Source organism: Aspergillus viridinutans, assembly GCF_018404265.1.
Source record: "Aspergillus viridinutans IFM 47045 DNA, scaffold_7, whole genome shotgun sequence".
NCBI classification, from domain to species: domain Eukaryota; kingdom Fungi; phylum Ascomycota; class Eurotiomycetes; order Eurotiales; family Aspergillaceae; genus Aspergillus; species Aspergillus viridinutans.
In genome coordinates this window covers 786,742-807,357 of record NW_025091223.1, presented here as the reverse complement: position 1 = coordinate 807,357, position 20,616 = coordinate 786,742, and the positions used below count along the sequence as shown (strand labels likewise).

The following is a 20,616-nucleotide window of genomic DNA, read 5'->3' as shown; positions in this document are numbered from 1 at the left end:
CATGCCCCACTAGGCCCAGTGGAGTTAGCCGAGGACCTGAGTACATTGCTAGCAGCCAATCAGAAGCCGTGCGTCCCTGAGGCTACAGGGTCTGTCCTTAGCATGATTCTGATCCTGATCCCACGAACGCTGCTGCTATCGCTGTATGGAGTACACCGTAGATACTCCCGTCTGGCTATTACAAAGTACAGCTATTTATTTAACCGTACCTTGGTCGCTCTCACATCTACCACGCAGCTTGATCAATTCAATACCTGGACAGTTTACTCTCTCCGATGTCACCTAGTCTAACAGGAGTAGGGATTTTCCTTTTGCAAGGCCTAGACTTGTCAAGCTCAGTGATCAGCAGGTGCATTGACAGATTTACTAACAGGCACCATTAAACTTAATTGACATTATTCAAGTTTTTCTCTCCAACCAAACTTTTCTGCTGGTGCGGTTTGCGAAAAGGGGGCCAATCGGATAGTAGGCTTCTGCACATCAACTACCTACCTACCCCCGACTTTACGAGTGAACGTCTGCGATGTCTCCGTAAGGCAGTTTCGCTTTTTGTGCTACCTGGATACTATCAAAGAATAACACCTCGAACGAGTACTCTCGAGCTTTTTAGAAAGTAGTGGTTACTGATTTGAGCCTGTTTGGTGGTATATTCCAGGTCGCTGCATCCTAGGTAAGTGTGCTACAGCACGCTAACGAGGCTGTGGAGTGATGCAACAGCTTCCAGAGCTTAGGCACAGACACCTAATGTAGAATGAGAATGAGAATCACTCTCCAGTCTGTCCCTCAATCTCCTTCCATCCATCAAACACCCCCGTATCCTCCCCCGCCCCGCTTCTCCATCCCCACGCAACGCAATAGTGCCGCGCAAGCAACTGCCACTCCTCGACCTCATCGAGCATCTCCAGCCCGGCAACCCGCTCCTTCTCCGCCTCAGTCACCCACCGCTCCCAGATGAAATCAATGTCCGCCGCCGCTTGCCCGCTATCAAGCCCATGCTCCCGTAACCGTCTCCGCTGAGCCTCGAGCGACGCATACTCATGCAGTGTCTGCAGCTGGATCCCGCGCGTCGCGAGGTTGGCGACCATGGTCCGTCCAAAGGCGTCGTCTGGTCGGATGGGCTCGTAGAGAATTAAGCCCAATGGCACCGCTGCCGGGAAAAGGGTATTGGTGAAGTATTCGACCACATCGATCGCTTCGCGCGGTGAGAGGTACACAAGGCAGCATTCCGAGATGAGTAACGTGGGGAGTGTTGGGTCGACATCCGGCAGCGGACAGGGTGGTTGATCCTTCTCCGTCGGATTGGGTGATGATGGGCTTTGCAAAGTGTTTGCTGACGCTGATGCTGAGAGTGTTCGGAGATCAACAGGGTGGAGGTGATATGTCGGCGAGTGCAATGCGTCGCCGGAGTCGGAGATGGATACATTTTGAGCATTCCCAATTCCCAGTGTCCGTTGTAAGAGCGGTGCTGCGCGGATGAACTTGATCTTTGCAGCGGTGTTGGCGGAGAAGTCGATTTCGTGATAGATCAGGTTCGGAGTCGAGGCCGACGGTCGAGAGGAAAGCAACCGGAAGATGCGCGTGTCAGATCCTGCGCCTAGTGAGATGATCTGCTTTTTCGCCTTTGAAGGGCGTTCCAAGAATTGCGCAACGAGTCGATCGATGGCGGTGGTGCGGACGTAGGTGCCTGTTGTACGGCTTCAGGTTAGGTTCTGCAGCAAGGTACAATGACTGCGTTGTAGAAGGGTTTACCTCTGTTAATTATGGGAAGTCTTCTTGTTTCGGACCCGGGAGGCGTTAATGCCCTCGCAAAAGGATCCTCAAGATACCCAATTTCCACCGCGCTCAACCGGGAGACGCTGGCGTCATTGTCTGTCCCTTGTACGACACGGTCCTGGGCTGCTATTCCCCGTGATCCATGTTTTTCTTCGCCTGCTGCGCCTGTGCCAAACCCTCCACGGCCTCTAAGACGCCCCCGGCCTCCACCACGACGGAGTGTTTTCAGATTGGGTATCTGGGAAGCTGACATATCGGAGAGATCTTTACGACGCGAAGGGGGGAAGCTCTGGGCGGTGATGATGATATTGGCGGGGTTGTTCGGTCCCCGCCACACTGGATTGGATCCACGACCCACTGCACGATCCACGAACGTTATCTACTTGACTATTTCGAAGATCGATTTGAAACTGACAGAACCAATGGAGGAGTAAAGGATAGAATAGCTATCCAACACGTTTTATTTACATGGTTTCGACCGTCCACCTGTCTAGACCAACGCGCAACGCCGTCTACCTAAGAACCCACCATTCTATCTATACATATACAAAGTTGTTGCGGCACAGAGGGCAGGTACTTTGGTTGCTGCTCTTGAACCAGCGGAAGAGACACACCGAGTGGAAGGTGTTCTTGCAAGTGGCGCATCGCTTATTCGGAGTCTGCATGTCCGTCGAGATCACCGAGTAACAGATGGCACATTCGCTCTGGCCTTTCAAGGCGCCCTGCACGTTCTTGCGGAAGGCCATCAGTCCGTCCACAAGATTGCCGTGGGAGAACATGATCACACCCTGAATGGTGAGCAGCCAGCTTTTCCACTTCCTCTCGTCGACCAGCACTCGGCTGCGCCCCACGACGAGGGCAGGCTGCAGTGGATATGCTGGAGGAAGGGAGATCGACAGCGCCACAGGAGGCGACTCTTCATCAACAGGGATACTGGCGATGATCTCCGCAGTCTTGGGAGAAATCTTCACTGAAAGAGCGCGCTCTTCGTTGGGATCCTGTGTGGCCATCCACTCGTCCACCCCTTTGAGTGAGTCTTCGATGATCAAAGGCGAGATCTCAGATAGTCGTCAGTAACGCTATTTCGAGGCAAAGTAGATCCAAAAAAGACTTACAAATCTCTCTGTCCACGTCTCAACAGGCCCTTTTATGCGCTTCTTCGTGTCCAGCCACCAGTTCTTCGTCATATTGCCAAGGTGCTTCAAACACAAAAAGTACAAGTGAACCAAAAGCCATTGGATCTCTTTCTCTTGAGACTCGGACTGATCAGGTTCGAAGGAGCGAATGTCAAACTTGGAAGCATCCACCAGTTTATTGTGGGATTGCTGAAGGAAATCAAACATGAACTCTAACAATGGCCCGAGGCTATCGTTGTCCTTGATGCTTGCAACATATTGCTCCTGAACCGGGAGAGACTATTGTATGAAAATTAGCCACAGCTTGTTTCTGTACTCGACGTGTCGACACATACCGCGTTGACAAAGTGGTCAAATACGACTTTCCAGCTCAGCAAATATGATCTTATGCCAGTCCAAATCTTGTCATCGCCCTCCGCAAGAGTGATTGATTCTGTCGTGGGCGCTTCAAGTAGCAAAGACATGAGCTCATCAGGAATTCTGACCACAGACTTGGATAGTGCCACATCAAATGAGACCTGCTCCTGCACTGATGGAATATAACGATGCAGGAGAGTAAAAGCTGCACGTTGGACAACTCGGCTGTCAGCTGTCAAGAGATGGAACATCTTACTCGCATCTTCGAGGCTCTCAACAGGCATCACCTTGATCAAGCGGCATAGCAATTCAACGGTAACATCCCGGGGCTGATGGAAAGCAATGGTGTAGTCTTTTAATAGTCAGTCCGTTGCACATCTCAATGTGAGGGATGCGTTCTAGCTCACCGAATTTTGTAAGGGTTGAGGCTAAGCCGTTGAAAAGGACCGTCTTCCGTTCTGACCAGGCGTCTTTGACATCATCATTGCTATCTTCTTCAGCAACGATTGACCTCAGGCTTGCAAAGAGTCTGAAGGAAGCAAGGAGTAAGGGAAGAGCTTCATCGCCCCCGCTAGTTTCGCGCCAAACCGTGCTGAGAGCTTCCATGCAGTCCTCCCAATGCGATCCATAGATCTCATTCAGACAAGGAAGGACAAAGGTCAGGGTATGCATGATCTCGGCTCTAATATTGAGCGGCAAGTTCTCGGACTGGAGACATTGTATGAGATGCTTGACAAGGAAGACTAGACGCTGAGTCGGAATGGTTGATGCCACGTTTGTTTCTCCCGCAAGAAGAAGATTAAGCAAAGATAGTTTTCGGAGACCTTGACACGCATCAGTACAGTCACCAAAGGGATGATCCTAGTAGCAACTTACCTTCCTTCTTCTCATCTTGGGGCTTCAAGCCCGTAGAGTCTGCAACCAGTTCATTGCACAGCCGGTTGCCCGTCGGATTCATTAGGATGGATTCCCGTAAGACGGCGACCCAGGATGCCGATCGAATGGCGTTCGAGCTTCGCACTTCCCTGCACAATTTGGTGATCTCCTCTGTGGATTTATTCTTGTTAGCGGAGTCGATGCTGTTCATCAGTCTGACAAAGGCTTCTCCAATACGATAGTCCGTCGGAGAGGTATTGTTCAAAGCTTCGAGTCTGTTCTGCCAGAAGGACAAGATCGTTGAGGCGATTGTCTCATCTCTTCCAGGTGAACGACCGTCTGAGCGCGTCCACTTGTTGATCACTCTGCGGCCATCGTAAACAATCTCCAAGTATTCTTCTCGTTGGTCTGAGTGCATTAATCCAGTAATACCATTGCAATTTTCAATGCTCAGATCGTCATCAATCAGCTGTACAGCCAAGGGTATGTAGTGAAATAGTGTCTCTTGCTCGTCTGCCGACAGACTGCCCGTTATATCGAATGATGAAAGAACTCGAATTGTGAAGTATGCGAGTCGGAACGCGGCCGAACAACCACTGGAGTCACGGGGAATAGTGCGGTACTGCTCCTTAAGTGTATCTGATACCTCAGGGTTTACTAGATAAACAGTCCCGCCAATTGGGCTTGTGATAGCTGTCGATGGGCGAGGTGGAAGCTCCAGGAACGGGCGCAAGGCTGTCTCCCACCTTTGACGAGAGGGCAAGATGTCTTTAGCGATGGAGGCCCGGGCCTCCGGGTCAGCAGCATGAAGTAAGTCTTCTGCTATGCTTAACAGAGATCCAATCCTTGAAAGATGTTAGTTTGACCGGATATCCTTCTCTCCTCGGCTCAGAACTTACGAAAGTGATTCCTCATCAACGTGATCGAAATTGTACTGCAAAATCTCAAAACTCGATTTAGCACTCGTCTCCCCGACCCCGATCTCTTTGAATTTTGTTAGCAGTGACTCTGCAAGACTGGTCACTTCCTCGTCAGAAGTTTCTGCCAGAAACAGAAGCTTTCCTGCTAATTTCGATCCGTGAGCTCCGGCCTGGAATTTGCTCAGCGCATCCGGGACAGATTTTGCAATCTGAGAGAGCCCATGCAGCGCTTCAAAAACCTTGGTTGGCTCAGACAATGAATCAACGATAAACAAGAAGATCAAGTCCGTTAGTTCGCCGTGTGATGTTTGGTTCTGAAGTGCCGCGATTATGATTGGCCAGTGAAATCGGCTACCTCTGCAAGCTTGGTCCAAAGCCCGTTTGATCAATGATTCAAGACCTGTTTTGTCATGCACTTCTTTGAAATCGAGAGTTGAAAGCAGCTTCTGGACAGCATGTGTGTTTGATTGCTCCGGTTCGGATTCCGCCACTCGCTCGACCACTTTCTCAAAGCTAGAGCCGAATCCCTCCCAAGAACGACAGGACAAGATGACTGATATGAGGCGATCAGCCGATGGCGAGGACAACAAATCGGGAGCATCATTCTGAACAAATTCCGCCAATTCTCGAGATTTCTGCGCAATATCTGCAGCGTTGCGGATCATCTCTTCAACGACTGCTGCTGCTGCATATGGCTTGCCATTCCGAGAGCGCAATACTTGCAAGCAATTGTCCAGAAGTGGCAAGTTTGTCTTCTCAAGAACGCTGGACACGGAAGCTTTCGCCTCTGTATCGGCTACACTTGCAAGCACTGAAGCCTCCAGAGCAAAGAGTCGTCCAGCCTGCGCACATACCGCATCTTGCGACGATCTGAACTCCTTTGACTGCTCTGGAGCGGATAGTCTGACGGATTCGAGCAGACCATCGGCTAAATCGGTCCACAGCCGCTGGAATTCGCTGTCATAATGGCTTTTAGCTAATGCGACAGTATACTCTGTGCAGAGAGCTACAGCATTTTGATTCGGGAGGGCCCATTGCGGCGCATTCTGCTCCGCTCTGACGTGTTGAATGACTAGAGGAGATAGCCTTGTGCGCAGAAAAGTGTCCCTATCGCTCTCGGATAGTGAACTCGCTAGCCAAACCCCTGTCTCAATGTAAGACTTCCAGCCCATAGCCTGATTTTGCCGAGGCTCTTCTCTTGAATTCAATCCAAGTTGAAACGCCTCCGTTAACAAAGTCGCACTCGATAGCCCAATCATGCCGTCAGAAGATGCCTGCGGATCAGTTTTCACCAGCACTTCTGCAGGTATAATCTGCAGTAGTTGGCGAAGATTTGACCAGAAGGAGCCCACACCTCCCTGAGAGCCCTTTTGGATATATTGCAGGAGTCTCTTGGAAGACGTAGCCTTCCCGGAGTAGTCTTCCGTCCACAATTGTGGTCGTGCTGAAGTTACTTCCAGCAAAGATTCAGAGAGATCGGAGGCTGACCCCAATTGATTGATGGACAAGGATTTGCCAATCAGAGCTGCACTGATGATCCTCCAATCCAGCTCCTCGGGCTCTTTGGCTACTGCAGATCTAAGCAAGACATAGACGGACCTGCGAACAAACGGATCGTCATGAAAGCAGAGGGACCACATCGATTTGCTATTCAGGAGATTCTCCACTGCGGTCAGATCCTTTTGGAGGTCTTCGTGAGTCGAATTTGCTAATGAAGTTAGAACGAGCGAGCGACTTTGGGAAACGATACACACACACCTATGACGCGATTCAATAGTAGGAGTGCTGTTCCTACTACGCGAGCATACTTTGCCTCCGCATCATCAGGTTTCACTGTCCTTTCATCACTCAGTGTTTGAGGAGTTTGTTGCAGAATAACATCATCTACAAAGTCGAGAATTGAGCTCTGATAGACTTTCCATACTCCATTTCTTTTCTCTTCGGTTGTGAACACCAGCATGAACGACTCTAGGGCAGCCCGATGCACCGGTCGGTCATTATCGTAGAAGCCTGCAAGCCATGCCCCAATTACCTTAGGCAAATATGGGGCTATCCTCTTGCCAACAACGCAGGCAATGGATCCTTGAACTGAATGAGCCGTCTGCCTCACTCTACGGGAAAGGTCAATCGAGGCCCGTGGGTAGATTTTGATCTGCGAAATACAATCAACGTCAAATTCCTGTCTGCAAGATAAGCTTGTAGACATACCCAAGCATCCAAGAACCCGTCGTCAAGAGTAGCACCACGACTTTCGACAGTCGATACATAATCTTTAATCTCATCTAATGCTTTTATTCTCGTAACTTCATCCTTCTTCAGAAAGTTCTTGAAAGAAATGGCCAGTTTCGCATCCGCAATTCGCGACAGATCTGGCGGCGCGGTCACATATGTGAGAGAGGAAGGAGGTCTTCCTGAACTCGAGAAGGAACTGGAAAATCCACCAAAAGATCCATATGTACTGGCAGCAGCACGGCTGCTTGAGGCCTGCGATTTGAACTTTTTGCTCATAGTAATGTGGGGGTAGCGGAGTAATAGAACAGCGCAAGGAATGAAAAACGAGAGTAAAATAAGGGATAAATGAGTGAATGGACGTGGGTATTCGTGGCTAGATAGTCGATGAGCCGCAATTAGAGAATCATCCAAGTCCAGAACAAATTCTTCGCTTCATCTCCAAATTGCCCTAGCAAACGTCACTGATCACTATGACTGCCATATCAAAAAGCGGCGTGATGATCGGGCTCCCGATAAGGAGATCACGTGAGCTTGTGTCATCGATCGCCTAAAGAGGAAAGGTCAGATTCGGTCTAACTATGCCTCTGTCTTTCATGAAAGAAAGACAGCTCGTTTCTCTAAGGCAGCAGCACCACGGTGGCGCTCTACTCTCACAATGAAATTCATGATTGAGTAAGTCTTCAGATGTTAAATCAGTCAATAGAAGGAAGAAGCTCCTCTAACAGACCTTATCGTCCATTAGTGATCTCCCCGTCCTGTTCCCTTATCCTCGTATATACCCCGAACAGTATGCCTACATGTGCGATCTTAAAAAGACCCTCGACGCCGGGGGTCACTGCGTTCTGGAGATGCCGTCTGGAACTGGAAAGACCGTTTCACTACTGTCGTTGATCGTAGCATATCAGCAGCATTACCCCGAGCACAGGAAGCTCATCTACTGCTCTCGAACAATGTCCGAGATTGAAAAGGCGCTGGCTGAGTTGAAGGAGCTGATGAAGTTTCGCACTCAGCAGTTGGGATACACGGAAGATTTTCGAGCCTTAGGTCTCACCAGTCGAAAAAACCTGTGCCTGCATCCGTCGGTGAAACGAGAGAAAAGTGGCACCGTCGTGGACGCGAGGTGCAGAAGTTTGACGGCCGGTTTCGTCAAAGAAAAGAAGGAGAGAGGCGAAGATGTCGAGCTATGCATCTATCATGAGGTATGCGCTCTTGTTCTGAAAGTTGTGGTAGGAACTTCTGACTCTTTAGAACCTCGACCTCCTCGAACCGCATAACCTCGTTCCTCCCGGCGTCTTCACTTTAGATGGGCTTCTGAAATACGGAGAAGAACACAAGCAATGTCCTTACTTTTCCGCACGGCGCATGGTAATATAACGCTTGAAGTCCTTGTCGGTGTGTGCTAACACAGGTTCAGATGCCTTTTTGCAACGTCATTATCTATTCCTATCATTACCTCCTTGACCCTAAAATCGCAGAGAGAGTGTCGCGAGAGCTTTCTAAGGACTGTATAGTAGTATTCGATGAAGCACACAACATCGACAACGTATGTATCGAAGCGCTGAGCATCGATATCACCGAAGACTCGTTACGGAAAGCCACACGGGGCGCGAACAATTTGGAGCGAAAAATCTCCGAAATGAAGAGTTCGGACGCAGAGAAACTACAAAACGAATATTCAAAGCTTGTGGAAGGTTTGAGAGAAGCGGAACAAGCCAGAGAAGAAGACCAGTTCATCGCGAATCCGGTTTTACCGGATGACTTGCTCAAGGAAGCTGTGCCAGGCAATATACGACGGGCAGAGCACTTTGTTGCCTTCCTCAAGCGCTTCATAGAATACCTCAAGACACGAATGAAAGTCACCCATACTATATCCGAAACACCACCGTCATTCTTGACACACGTCAAAGACCTTACTTTCATCGAGCGAAAGCCTCTACGTTTCTGCGCCGAACGCCTTACTTCGCTAGTGCGAACACTAGAGCTCATTAACATAGAGGATTATCAACCGTTACAAGAAGTTGCAACGTTCGCGACCTTAGTCGCGACATATGATAAAGGGTTCCTGTTGATTCTTGAACCATTCGAGTCGGAAACAGCCACGGTACCTAATCCAGTACTACACTTCACTTGTTTGGACGCCGCTATTGCGATCAAGCCCGTCTTCGATCGGTTCAGCTCCGTCATCATCACTTCTGGAACCCTCTCACCGCTCGAGATGTATCCGAAGATGCTCGGCTTCCCCACTGTACTGCAAGAGTCGTATACTATGACGCTTGCACGCCGGTCTTTCCTGCCTATGATCGTGACGCGAGGCTCAGACCAGGCCCAGATTTCGTCTTCATTCCAGATCCGAAACGATCCTGGCGTCGTGCGCAACTACGGGAACATCGTCTTGGAATTCTCACGGATCACACCTGATGGTATTGTTGTCTTCTTTCCATCTTATCTATACATGGAGTCGATCATCAGCATGTGGCAAGGAATGGGTATCCTAGACTCAATATGGAGCTATAAATTGATCCTCGTTGAGACTCCTGATTCTCAGGAATCATCGCTCGCCTTGGAGACCTACCGGACAGCATGCTGCAATGGGCGTGGTGCCATCTTGTTTTGTGTCGCTCGAGGAAAGGTCTCCGAAGGTATCGATTTTGACCACCATTACGGTCGTGCGGTATTATGTATTGGAGTTCCCTTCCAGTACACGGAATCTCGGATCTTGAAAGCCCGCCTTGAGTTCCTGCGCGAGAATTATCGAATCCGGGAGAATGATTTCTTATCGTTCGACGCTATGAGACACGCAGCGCAGTGCCTGGGTCGTGTCTTGCGTGGCAAGGATGACTACGGCATCATGGTTCTAGCAGATCGTCGATTCCAGAAAAAAAGGAACCAATTACCCAAGTGGATCAGTCAGGCCATGCTAGAAAGTGAAACAAATCTGAGTACGGATATGGCTGTGGCTACTGCGAAGAACTTCTTGCGTACAATGGCCCAGCCATTCAAGGCCAAGGACCAAGAAGGAATTTCTACATGGAGCTTGGCCGACATAGAACGGCATCGCGAAAAGCAGATGCTGGAGGAAGAAAGAGTGCGCAGAGAAGCGGTCGCCAATGGACAGGCCACGAACGGCACTCATAATGGTGTTGCTACCGCTGCAGACGAATTTGATGACGATATAGATGAAGACCTCATGATGTTGGATGCACAGTAAAACGGTTTGGGCGCATACATCAATTTCTTCTGCCAAAAGCAACTCTTGTGACTTTTGAAGCGGATTTTTTGTATATATGGGATACTGGTTTATGATACCACAGGGTTTTCGGTGTATACTTTCCTGAAGTACATTAGGTCCTTCTGCTAGAATTGGAACTGCGCGTCATTGACTTGATCCTTTCAAGAGCTTGATATAGTAAATCAATTGATCTATTCATCTGCTCACGGTGTAAATGCTATCGGAAAAGGAACAAGACTTTTCTTGGATACCGCTGAGACAAACTCCGAATCGTAGGACACATCAACCATACAAAAGACATGGATAATACACAAGGAAATACGCAAGCATATACAGTAATCGAAATCATATAGTATGACATGCACCGAAAGCGCCCTGTCATGCAACAGGAGCAAGCACGTCGAAGGCGCCCGTGCCGACCATGCCAGACCGACCCGCAACGATTCTACTACTGGGGCTCTTGAGGTTATCAAAGTCCCTCTCGATCACAGCATCCTTCAGGAAACCGACGGTAGTCTCGAAACTCATCTTGGCCAGAGGCGACGAGCTATCCTTGACGAGACCGTTACGGTTGAAGGCGCGGAAACCACCAGACTGGGTCATCACATCACCGATCAAATTCAGATGGCGGTTGTCAACTGAGATACTGTGACCCTGGAAAACGTCGGACATTTCTCGCACGATGGATGCGCGCGCGGCCTCAACACCGTAGAGCATGAGCATGTGATGGATTGAGTTGGTGTAGATGGAGTGAGGCTTGATGATATCCTGGTAATCGCGCATGGCAAGCAGGTTGACGCCCTCGGTGATGACGTGTGCGGGCTCGCCCTTGAGTGGGTCCGCCTCGACATACGTGCAGTTACCGAGGCCAGGGATAGACTGGATGACGGCGCTGCGAGCGGCCTCTTCAACCAGAGGCAGGAGGAGGAGCTTGGGAGTGGAGATGTCATACTGCAGCTGGACGACGCATGATGTACCCTTGCTGGGGTTGAACTTGAACTGTGTGACTTCGCCATATTTGCCCTTGATATCCTCCTCGCGCAATCTGGTGTCTTTGGTCTCGTCATCTGTTTCTTCGTCGGAGTCGTCCTCCATTTCGACATCAGAATCCTGGCGACGGTCCTCGCCACTTTCATCCTCATCTTCATCTTCTACAGCATCCTGCTGTCGGACCATGTCTATTTCTTCCTGTTCGGGACCTTCGTACGAGACCTGGTTCGACCGGTTCTGACCGCTCCTCGCCCGCTTGGCGTCGTCTACATCATCCTCATCATCGTCTTGTGCGGGTTCGACCTCACGGTCGGGTCCCCGCGGCCCTTCCTCGATGACGCCCACAGAAACACCAATCTCAGGCTGGGCCGTCGAGAAGCTCTTCAATGACTTCTCGTCATTACGTCTCTTGAGCTCGGCTCTGGTGAGCTTAACAAGCTTTGGAATGAACTTGTTCTGCAGAGTATTTTGGACATCTTTGGTAGTGATCGCATACTCTTTCGTGTACTCCTCTGCTGGGAAGAAGGCAATCTCGACGTCGTAAACCTTGGAGCGTGAACCGGCTGAGGCAATTCTCTCCTTGACTTGAACCTTGTCGATCACCTCGGCAATACTGAGCTTGCTGATTGCCTTCGCAAACCTTTCAGAATGTTCCTTTGACAATTCTTCGTTCAAGATCAGCGTCATCGTAGGCGTCATGATGTTAGCGCTTGCAGTCATGACAATTTCACGCAGACGGGGAATACCCAGCGTGACGTTCTTTGCCGAGTGACCAGCCAAATGGAAGGTGTTCAGGGTCATCTGGGTTGACGGCTCTCCAATAGACTGACTAGCAACGATACCGACTGCTTCGCCAGGGTCGACGACAGACTTGAGATACTTCATGTTCATCAAAGTATTGAATGCCTTCTTACTGATGAGACCGTCGATACTCTTCTTCTTGTCTCGCAGAAGTTTGTCAGGGTTGGTGTCCTCGTACTGTAGCTTTTGTTAGTCTCGAATGTGTGGGATTAGAATGGTAGCGGATGTCTCATACCTTCTTGAGCGCCTGCGAGAAAGCTTCGGATGTACTACCCAGATTACCTCCAGGGTGGTAGGCAGACAGCACCGGGTCCATAGCGTCGACTTTTCCTGTCTTGCGGACCTTCTTCATGGCTTCCTTGTGCCAGGATGCCACCTCATCCTTCTCCAGGTTATGGAAGTCGCTTGTGAGGTTGACAGACTGCATGATAGAGACATAATTCGAAGTCAGGAAATCGAAGTCCTTGAGGTGCACTTGTTTCGTGATATCAAGTCCATCCTCTCCGTACAAGAATTGAACGATGGAACCGTCTGAAGACTCGCGGACAGATGTATCGTACTCGGCTCTCAGACCCTCCATACCCTTGATCAGACAACGCTGCAGATATCCAGATCTAGAAGTTTTGACGGCAGTATCGATAAGACCTTCTCGACCGGCCATAGCATGGAAGTAGTACTCCTGAGGCTTGATACCAGTCAAGAAACGGCCGCAGACATAACCACCGGCCATAGGGTGAGTATCAAACGCCCTGAAGGATGGCAAGGTCTTGCCACTTATCATAACAGGTACACGTCGACCTTCCAAAACCTGCTGTCCCAAGTTGCAAGAAATCAGGTTCGCGTTGACACTTGAACCCTTAGCTCCAGAGATAGTCATAGACTGCATCTGATTCCACGGGAAAGGCTTGGCCAAGCCTTTTGGAAGGCAAGCCTGAGTGATCTCGGTAGAGAGCTTAGAAGCCTGAGCGTTCGAGACACTGTCCAAGCCACTCTGCTTTTCATCGTCCCGCAGAACGTCTTCCAATCTTCGGCGCAGTTCGGAATCTTGGTCAGGGACTGTGGTTTGGTCGAGAGTCACGTACTTAAGAGCAACCTCCCGACCGATGCTTGCAGCTTGACTAATCTTCTCTTTACGGAGACGATCACCTTCCTTGGTCAATCGAAGATCATCGATACCGCAAGTGAATGCACGCATGTTCAGATATCTTGTCAAGAGTCGTCCGAGAATACTGATCAGCCGTCCGGCAATGGTGTGGCCATAGACCTCATGGATGGCATCGATAAGACCGCCAGCCGTAGGGCCGATTTGCTTCTTATCGAGAATACCACACAGCATCTCGCCGTCCTTGAAGATTACGGTGCCTTCCTCGTTGCCCTCACCCCATCGGTCTCCAGGAGTGGAAGACTTGCTCTTCAGGTTGAGACCCGCTCTTCCCGGAGGCATGATGTTTTTAAGAATTGTCGTAATCACTTGCTTGCCGGTCCAGAGACGCTTTGGTTTCAACAGAGTAGGCTCCACAAGCTGAATCCGTTCTGTGATAGTATGAGAGTTCTCAGGCCTGAGACAGCTGTAGAGCAACTCGTGATAATCCTCCTCGTCGAAAAATGCGTCTCGACATGTGAACCACGTCCCCATCGAGATGTGATCTTGAATCAAACCTCTCAAAGGCTTACCAGATGTCGCCACAAGATACTGGTGGTCGGCGTCCGCAAGCATCATAGCTTCAGCTCGAGCAAGTTCGTTCTGAGGGAAATGCATGTTCATTTCGTCACCATCGAAGTCGGCATTGTAGGTGTTACAATTAGCGTAGTGCATCCGAATAACTCTCTCATTCGCCAGCACACGAGCCTTATGACCCATGATGGACGGCTTGTGAAGCGTAGGCTGGCGGTTCATGAGGACGACATCACCAGTGGTAAGGTGACGGTAGACCTTCTTGTTACGTGCTCCCTTCATGCGCCAATTCGACGGTGCCAGCAACTGATTGGCCAAAGCTGTTCTCTCATCAAGACTCTTAAATTTGAGGTTGGTCACTTGGCCCAATTCATTTTCAATCGCAGTGGCACCCGGATACTTGTCTGGACCATTGATGACTGCCTGCTTCATTTCCCAGAAGTTGTGATTCGTCACAGGCTCTGGATAAGTGAGCTTTTTCGCGAAGACCAGTGGTACACCAATCTCGTTCGTTTCAATATTGGGATCGGGGGAAATGACACTTCGAGCAGCAAAATTGACACGTTTGCCCATCATGTTCTTCCTGAACAAACCCTCCTTCTTTTCCAAGATCTGCTTGATACCGTTGGCGGCCTGGCCTGCTGCCGGGCCCGATGCGCCTCTCTCCTTGTCGATCAACCCGTTAACAGTATCTTGGAGCTGTACGATAGCATGAAGGAGGTCGCGATAATCACGCATTCGAGTGATTGAATCGGCACCGGCATTCTGCCTTTCTTTGCTGATCTGGTTGATGATGTCACAGTTTTTCAGGATTTGGGTGAACGGAGTGTTTTGCTGTGCTTCCATAATCTCACCGGGTCCTTGAGGGGCAGCTGGTCGATATTTATTCGGCGGCACCAGGATGTTCTTGATGAAGAACATGTCCGGGTTGACTTTAGCTTCCTTTTTGGGAAGAGGCCGAGAGTTGTATATAAGGCTCAAAATCTCTTTCTCCTTCTCGAAGAGCAGTACCATCGCAGCATGCACTTCTGGCGAAGGCATATATTGTCCAGCATCGCCAGCTGCTGACTTCTTGCTTTCGGCTTGTGCAACGACGGCATTGCCACGAGCAACTTCTTCCTCAGCGCCATGCGATTCAGAAACTGTGCTAGCCGTATCAGAAATGCCATTGGACATCGACTCTTTTGCCTTCATATCCAACTTCTTGGCCTGCTGGAGAAGAATGAGGGAGTTCGGCGCTTGAAATCCGGCCTGTACCATGGCTAATCTGGACTTCTCGGGTAGAGGCTTTCGGAAGATCTTCGAAAAACGGTCTCTCCGGTAATTGGGTGAGATTCTTTCGCACCTCGTCAGCAAACGATAAATAGCAGGGGAATTGTAATAACGACATGACATACCCGCTGCAGCTGCTGCATTTTTTGATGCTGACGAGATCCTTGAAGAACTGCTTGACCAAAGTGCGTCTCTGCTCCGCAGCCATGGGATTCTTCGCACCAGACATGATACCCTTCAGTCTGCCGGCAGTATGCGCCTCCCGAATCACCTTCTTGACGTATGCATTCCTGCGAGCGACGAGGTCATCGTCGTCTTCTTCCTCGCTGCTTGAACCATCGGCGTCTTTTCCAGGCTTCTTCTTATTTCCTTGACCTTTCCCCATAGCCTCTATGGCCTCAACTTCGTCGACTAGTCCGTATTGTAGGAGTCGTAGCTTACACACATAGGCGTTGATCTGAACTCGGGGCATCTGGAAACGATGGCAGTAGACACATTGCGCTCTAAGTAGTCGATATAACTGGTCGAAGAAAGTGACATTGTAAACGCGAACAGGAAGCTCAATATGTCCAGGATGACCAGTACAAGACCACGAATTCTGACGGCAGGTCGTGCAGCTAAATGCGGTCAGCGAAAAAAAAAAAAAGTCCGAAGTAGCGATAACCAGCGATAGGTCTAGTAGAAGGAAGAAGCATAGCATAAGTGTTAGACTTACACATGATCTCCCCAGGCACCCAGAGCCGGATCGTATAAACCACCAGGGACAGGATTATTAAAAGAATCCAAAGTCGGGGTATTGTGAATTCGTTTTACGGAAATGGACTTGATATCTTCATCCGAATAGACTCCGAATTCAATACCCGAAATTGACGAGGCCACAGGCCGTGCGAACGTCGCCATGATTACCTGCAGCTCCTTGAGCGACAGAAATCGCTGGCAGTTCGATTTCCTTTGGCTGCTGGTCTGGAGAAATAAATGGCGGATTCGTTCGGCGGTGATGCTGCAAAAAAGTTGACCCCAAGAACTTTTTTCTGCCGTGCGCTACCGCCAAGTGGTCCACTGATGCTCACCCCGTGATTTACGATTGATTTGTTCCGCATCATAATTATCCACTGTCCATCCATTCTACCTGTACCACCTCCCGGTCCTAGCTACATTCCGGGGTTTGTGACGTTTGTCTTGTCACCTCTCACATATCATTCCTCAGTCATTTGTGGGTGAGTGGAACGTGGTTGAGTCATGGCGGACGTGTCTGGCAACATGCTGAAGCGGCCTCATCCCGAGGATGAAGACAATAACGCACAGAAAAGAACTCGTTCCAACAATGGCTCGCCGTTGCCAACGCAAGGAGGCAACGCTGCCGCCGGGAAGGTGGACATCGAGAAGATGGTGGCGGAAGCAAGAGCGAAGGCAGAGGCCGTGCGCGCCAGACTTCAGGCCGCCAGAGGCGGAGCTCCAGCGCTCACACCAGCAGCTGCAAGCCCAAGTCCTACACCTCCTCCCGCTACCTCAGCAATGTCGAAACTAGAACAAATGAAAGCGAGAGTTGCAGCAGCTACCGGACGTGCCAACGCGGCTGCTCAGCAACGGACTCCTGTTCCACCTCCTCCACCACCTCCTCCCTTCGACGATGACGATGGTTCGTCACGGGCCCGCGGCGGCCTGGATGTTGGCCTTCATCCCGCGCTTCTCTCAGATACTACAGATTTTCGAAGTGGTAAAGGACGGCCCAAGTTCGGGACGAGCCAACGGACAGACTCTCCAATGCCTGGCACGAAGGATCGGGCTGGACTCGACTTGTCAGGGCCTTCGCTCGAAGAGATCAAGAGTAATCCCTACTTTGATCCAAGCCTTGGTCCTAAAGCTACTATCGCGAAGCCCAGACAATCACGGCAACTGATATTCAATCAGAAGGGCAAATACATACAGCAGGCGGCAGCTCTACGTCGGCAAGCCCAACTAGAGGATATGAAAAGGCGCATCGCAGAAAGAGCACGACAGGCTGGTATTGATGAGGATTTGGATGTCGAGAAAGCATTCCTTGTGCCTGCGCCTCCAGCCATCGAATGGTGGGACGAGGGTTTGGTGAATGGCAACGATTACTCTGCTATCGATGACGAACGCAACCTCAAGATCGACACACCCGATTCTATCGTTACTGTCTACGTTCAGCATCCGGTTCTTCTCGAACCTCCTCAGGAGAAGCATATGCCCGGACAAAAGCCGATGTATCTTACACCAAAGGAACAGGCAAAGATTCGGCGTCAGCGACGAATGGCCGATCTCAAAGAGCAACAGGCGAAGATCCGATTGGGTCTCGAACCGGCTCCTCCACCAAAGGTCAAGAAATCTAATCTCATGCGGGTTCTGGGCGAAGAGGCTGTCAAAGACCCCACTGCAGTCGAAGCGCGTGTGACCCGAGAGATTGCAGAGCGTCGCGAAAAGCACGAGGCTACAAATGAGGCTCGGAAATTGACAAAGGAGGAAAAGCGAGAGAAAATTGCCCAGCAACAGGAGAAAGATGCAGAAATGGGTATCTATGTCTCCGTATACCGAATTGACAGTCTTGCAAATGGGCGCCATCGTTTCAAAGTCAGCAAGAACGCCGAACAGAACGCGCTCACTGGAGTCTGCATCATGCATCCTCGGTTCAATCTGGTCATTGTGGAGGGAGGCGCCCACTCTATCAACAGTTACAGGAAATTAATGTTGAATCGGATTGACTGGACGGAGAACGCGGGGCCAAACGGTGTGCGAGAAGGCAATCGCGAAGCCTCTGCCTCGTGGCTGTCAGCAGAAGACGAGAAAACCGGCGCATTGAAGGATCTCAGCTCCAACACATGCAGCCTACTATGGGAAGGCCAAGCTAAAGCTCGTTCATTCAGAAAATGGTTGGGTGCTCGTGTTTGTGAGACGGACTCGCAAGCGAAGGACGTTTTGACTCGAGCAAAGATGGAGAACTTTTGGGTCCTGGCAAAAAGTGCGAAGCCCAAGGAAGTGTAAATCGCTGAAGCTATCGATTCTAGTCTTCTTCCGAAGAGACCTTATGACAGAGATGCGATCAATTGGAAGCATTGTAATTTAGAAGTAAAGCAACATCATGATGAGCTACAACCATCCAGAGCAACCGTCCTGTACATTCGACAAACACCCAAAGAGCACATGATTTTATAAAGTAACTTTTGAATCCCACCCAATGCAAGTGTCATTATGCAAACCCTGATACCGTCCATAGCGCAAGAAGAATAAGAAGTGCTAGAGGATCCAGATGATATCAAATTATTATGAGCGCGGAGGCCCTTGATTCGCGTTGCTCAGATGCCGCAAAAGATCCAACTGAGCCTTGACCTGATCGAAATTCATTGTAGGATTCTGCACCTGGGGCTGTCCAGACGTCTGTTGTTGGGGCTGCTGCTGTTGTTGTTGTTGTTGTTGCTGCTGCTGCTGCTGCTGCTGTTGCATTGCAGCTAAAAATAGGGGGTTGATGGCAGGGAAATTTTGGTAGGGGTTCGGCTGCTGATAAGCTTGCTGGAAAGGCATCTGGAAGTTGAATTGTGTCGGTAAAGCGCCTGGAGGAAATGCTTGCTGAGGCTGCTGAGTAAAAGGCTGGAACGGAGCAAATTGCTGAGGCATGCCATAGACGTTCTGCTGAGCCGGAGGATAGCTCGGCTGCTGGTTATAGTTGGAGGGTTGAGCCGGGGCATCCAATGGTCTTTGCTGCTGAGAGTAAGACGGACGGTCGTGGTATGTGCTATGCTCACGACTTTCTCTTGAACCTCCTGCACCACGGCCACGGTTGCCTCGTCCACGATCGGAGCCTCTACCCCGACCCCTACCACCACGGAAGGCAGGACTCCTCGAAGATCCCTCGCCCTCGACAGGCGCCTCTTGTTGACTCATCATTTCATGCAGATTCTTCGGGCGAGCAAGTGGAGTGTAGCCGTCTTCGGCTGCCGGGGAATCGTCGTAGTTGAGCTCAGTCTGGCTAAGTTTCGAAGGACCAGGTGGTCCTCTCCTGCCCCTAGACGGCCCGCCGTTTTCATTCCTGGCTTCCTTGCGCTCCTGTCGCTTCTGCTTCAATCTCCGCTTATACTCGGCCTCTGCTTCGTCATCGGAGAATTCTACCTCATCCTCGCCAACTTCTTCGTCATGGAAGTTCGATGCATCGCTTCCCTTCAATCCCTTCAGAGGCTGAGTGAAGACAAATGTCGAATGAGCCACAATGTAGTACACATTCTTTCCCTTGGAGAGACCACGCTCCTCGATAGCGGCAGCGCTGGGGAATCGAACCGCATACAATGGATTCTCGACACGTCCCAAAGTCTCTGATACCACGCCAGCAACTGTTCGATCTTCAAGGCAGAGCAAAGAACCTGACTCGAGCACTTGGTATTCTCCGGAAACGTTGGCTGTGATAAGAAGGGTGTTTTCAACGATGGATTCCACATGTCCCAGATGCACAATTTTCATATCAGGTGTGACAGTGATTTCTGGGACTGGAGGCGCTTCCTCCGGAATTTCATTTGCGGTCCTCAAGTTGCCGCCTGATCTACCCTTGCCTTCTCCCTCATCATCAGAGCCATTTTCCGCCATCATCAGAATCCGCGCCGTTTCCTCCGCGGAGAGAATCGGATAGTCCTCGTCGTCGTCGCTATCATCGGAAGAATCGGTGGTAGAATCGTCAGACGATGATTCATATGGGGAAGAATCAATCTCCCATTCGGGATGCTCCTCTTCAGCTTCATGATCTTGCAAAGCACCGGGGGCCGCATCATTCGTATTATTCTCATTGATCAGAGTCTCCTCTGCGCGCTGATTTTTGGCTTCCTCCTGCTCAGGCTGTTCCTTGCGTGGCTCTACATCCATCGGCTGGGCGTCTTCAGAACTTGGCGCCATCTGTACCTGGTCTTTTGTCTCTGTCGCATGCTGTGTATCCTTCTCCGTTACTCCCTTTCCAGTGGTCATATCGTGGGTCATTTCGTCGTGCATGTTCTGTGTTGGAGCAGATTCCTCTTTCGCGGGTTGCGGCTCTTGAAGACTGTCATTGATGAGACTCAATCCTGGTATTAAAGAAGCAGGTTTAGATGATATTGCCGGCTCGCTAGTCATATCCGTATCCGTAGTATCTTTGTTCTCACTGCTATTATCCACTGGTGTTCCTGCCGTCCAGGGAGTGTTGTAGAAATCACTGCCATCGTCCACGGGCGTCGATGCGATGGGTGGCGTATCATTCATGCAGGGTCGTTTCGCCGAAGGGCCTTCATCAATGATATCTGAAGCGCCTGGAACATGTTCGGAGGGCTTCTGTTCAGCCATTGTAAGCCTCAGAATGCCGTAAAAAATAAATCCTGCGCG

General features: G+C 50.3%; 5 protein-coding genes across 5 annotated transcripts; 2 read left to right on the top strand and 3 right to left on the bottom strand.

The window, feature by feature from the left end:
• Nucleotides 1-764: 764 nt before the first annotated feature.
• Aspvir_008756 (uncharacterized protein) lies at nucleotides 765-7,570 on the bottom strand (the record flags this gene model as incomplete). The annotated part of the gene is made up of 10 exons (XM_043271919.1): nucleotides 765-1,684; nucleotides 1,750-2,130; nucleotides 2,351-2,831; nucleotides 2,889-3,188; nucleotides 3,245-3,618; nucleotides 3,674-4,090; nucleotides 4,143-4,987; nucleotides 5,042-6,770; nucleotides 6,821-7,214; nucleotides 7,271-7,570. The coding sequence occupies 10 exons, from the start codon at nucleotides 7,568-7,570 to the stop codon at nucleotides 765-767; spliced, it is 6,141 nt and encodes a 2,046-aa protein (XP_043127854.1).
• Nucleotides 7,571-7,949: 379 nt separating this feature from the next.
• On the top strand, nucleotides 7,950-10,502 carry Aspvir_008755 (TFIIH/NER complex ATP-dependent 5'-3' DNA helicase subunit RAD3; the record flags this gene model as incomplete). The annotated part of the gene is made up of 4 exons (XM_043271918.1): nucleotides 7,950-7,966; nucleotides 8,037-8,493; nucleotides 8,543-8,659; nucleotides 8,709-10,502. The coding sequence occupies 4 exons, from the start codon at nucleotides 7,950-7,952 to the stop codon at nucleotides 10,500-10,502; spliced, it is 2,385 nt and encodes a 794-aa protein (XP_043127853.1).
• Nucleotides 10,503-10,901: 399 nt separating this feature from the next.
• On the bottom strand, nucleotides 10,902-16,161 carry Aspvir_008754 (DNA-directed RNA polymerase I core subunit RPA190; the record flags this gene model as incomplete). The annotated part of the gene is made up of 4 exons (XM_043271917.1): nucleotides 10,902-12,491; nucleotides 12,550-15,325; nucleotides 15,387-15,878; nucleotides 15,977-16,161. The coding sequence occupies 4 exons, from the start codon at nucleotides 16,159-16,161 to the stop codon at nucleotides 10,902-10,904; spliced, it is 5,043 nt and encodes a 1,680-aa protein (XP_043127852.1).
• Nucleotides 16,162-16,500: 339 nt separating this feature from the next.
• Nucleotides 16,501-18,264, top strand: Aspvir_008753 (U4/U6-U5 snRNP complex subunit PRP3; the record flags this gene model as incomplete). Its single annotated transcript, XM_043271916.1, has 1 exon — nucleotides 16,501-18,264. The coding sequence occupies one exon, from the start codon at nucleotides 16,501-16,503 to the stop codon at nucleotides 18,262-18,264; it is 1,764 nt and encodes a 587-aa protein (XP_043127851.1).
• A 279-nt stretch (nucleotides 18,265-18,543) lies between these two features.
• Nucleotides 18,544-20,577, bottom strand: Aspvir_008752 (RNA-binding snoRNP assembly protein NAF1; the record flags this gene model as incomplete). Its single annotated transcript, XM_043271915.1, has 1 exon — nucleotides 18,544-20,577. The coding sequence occupies one exon, from the start codon at nucleotides 20,575-20,577 to the stop codon at nucleotides 18,544-18,546; it is 2,034 nt and encodes a 677-aa protein (XP_043127850.1).
• Nucleotides 20,578-20,616: the final 39 nt, after the last annotated feature.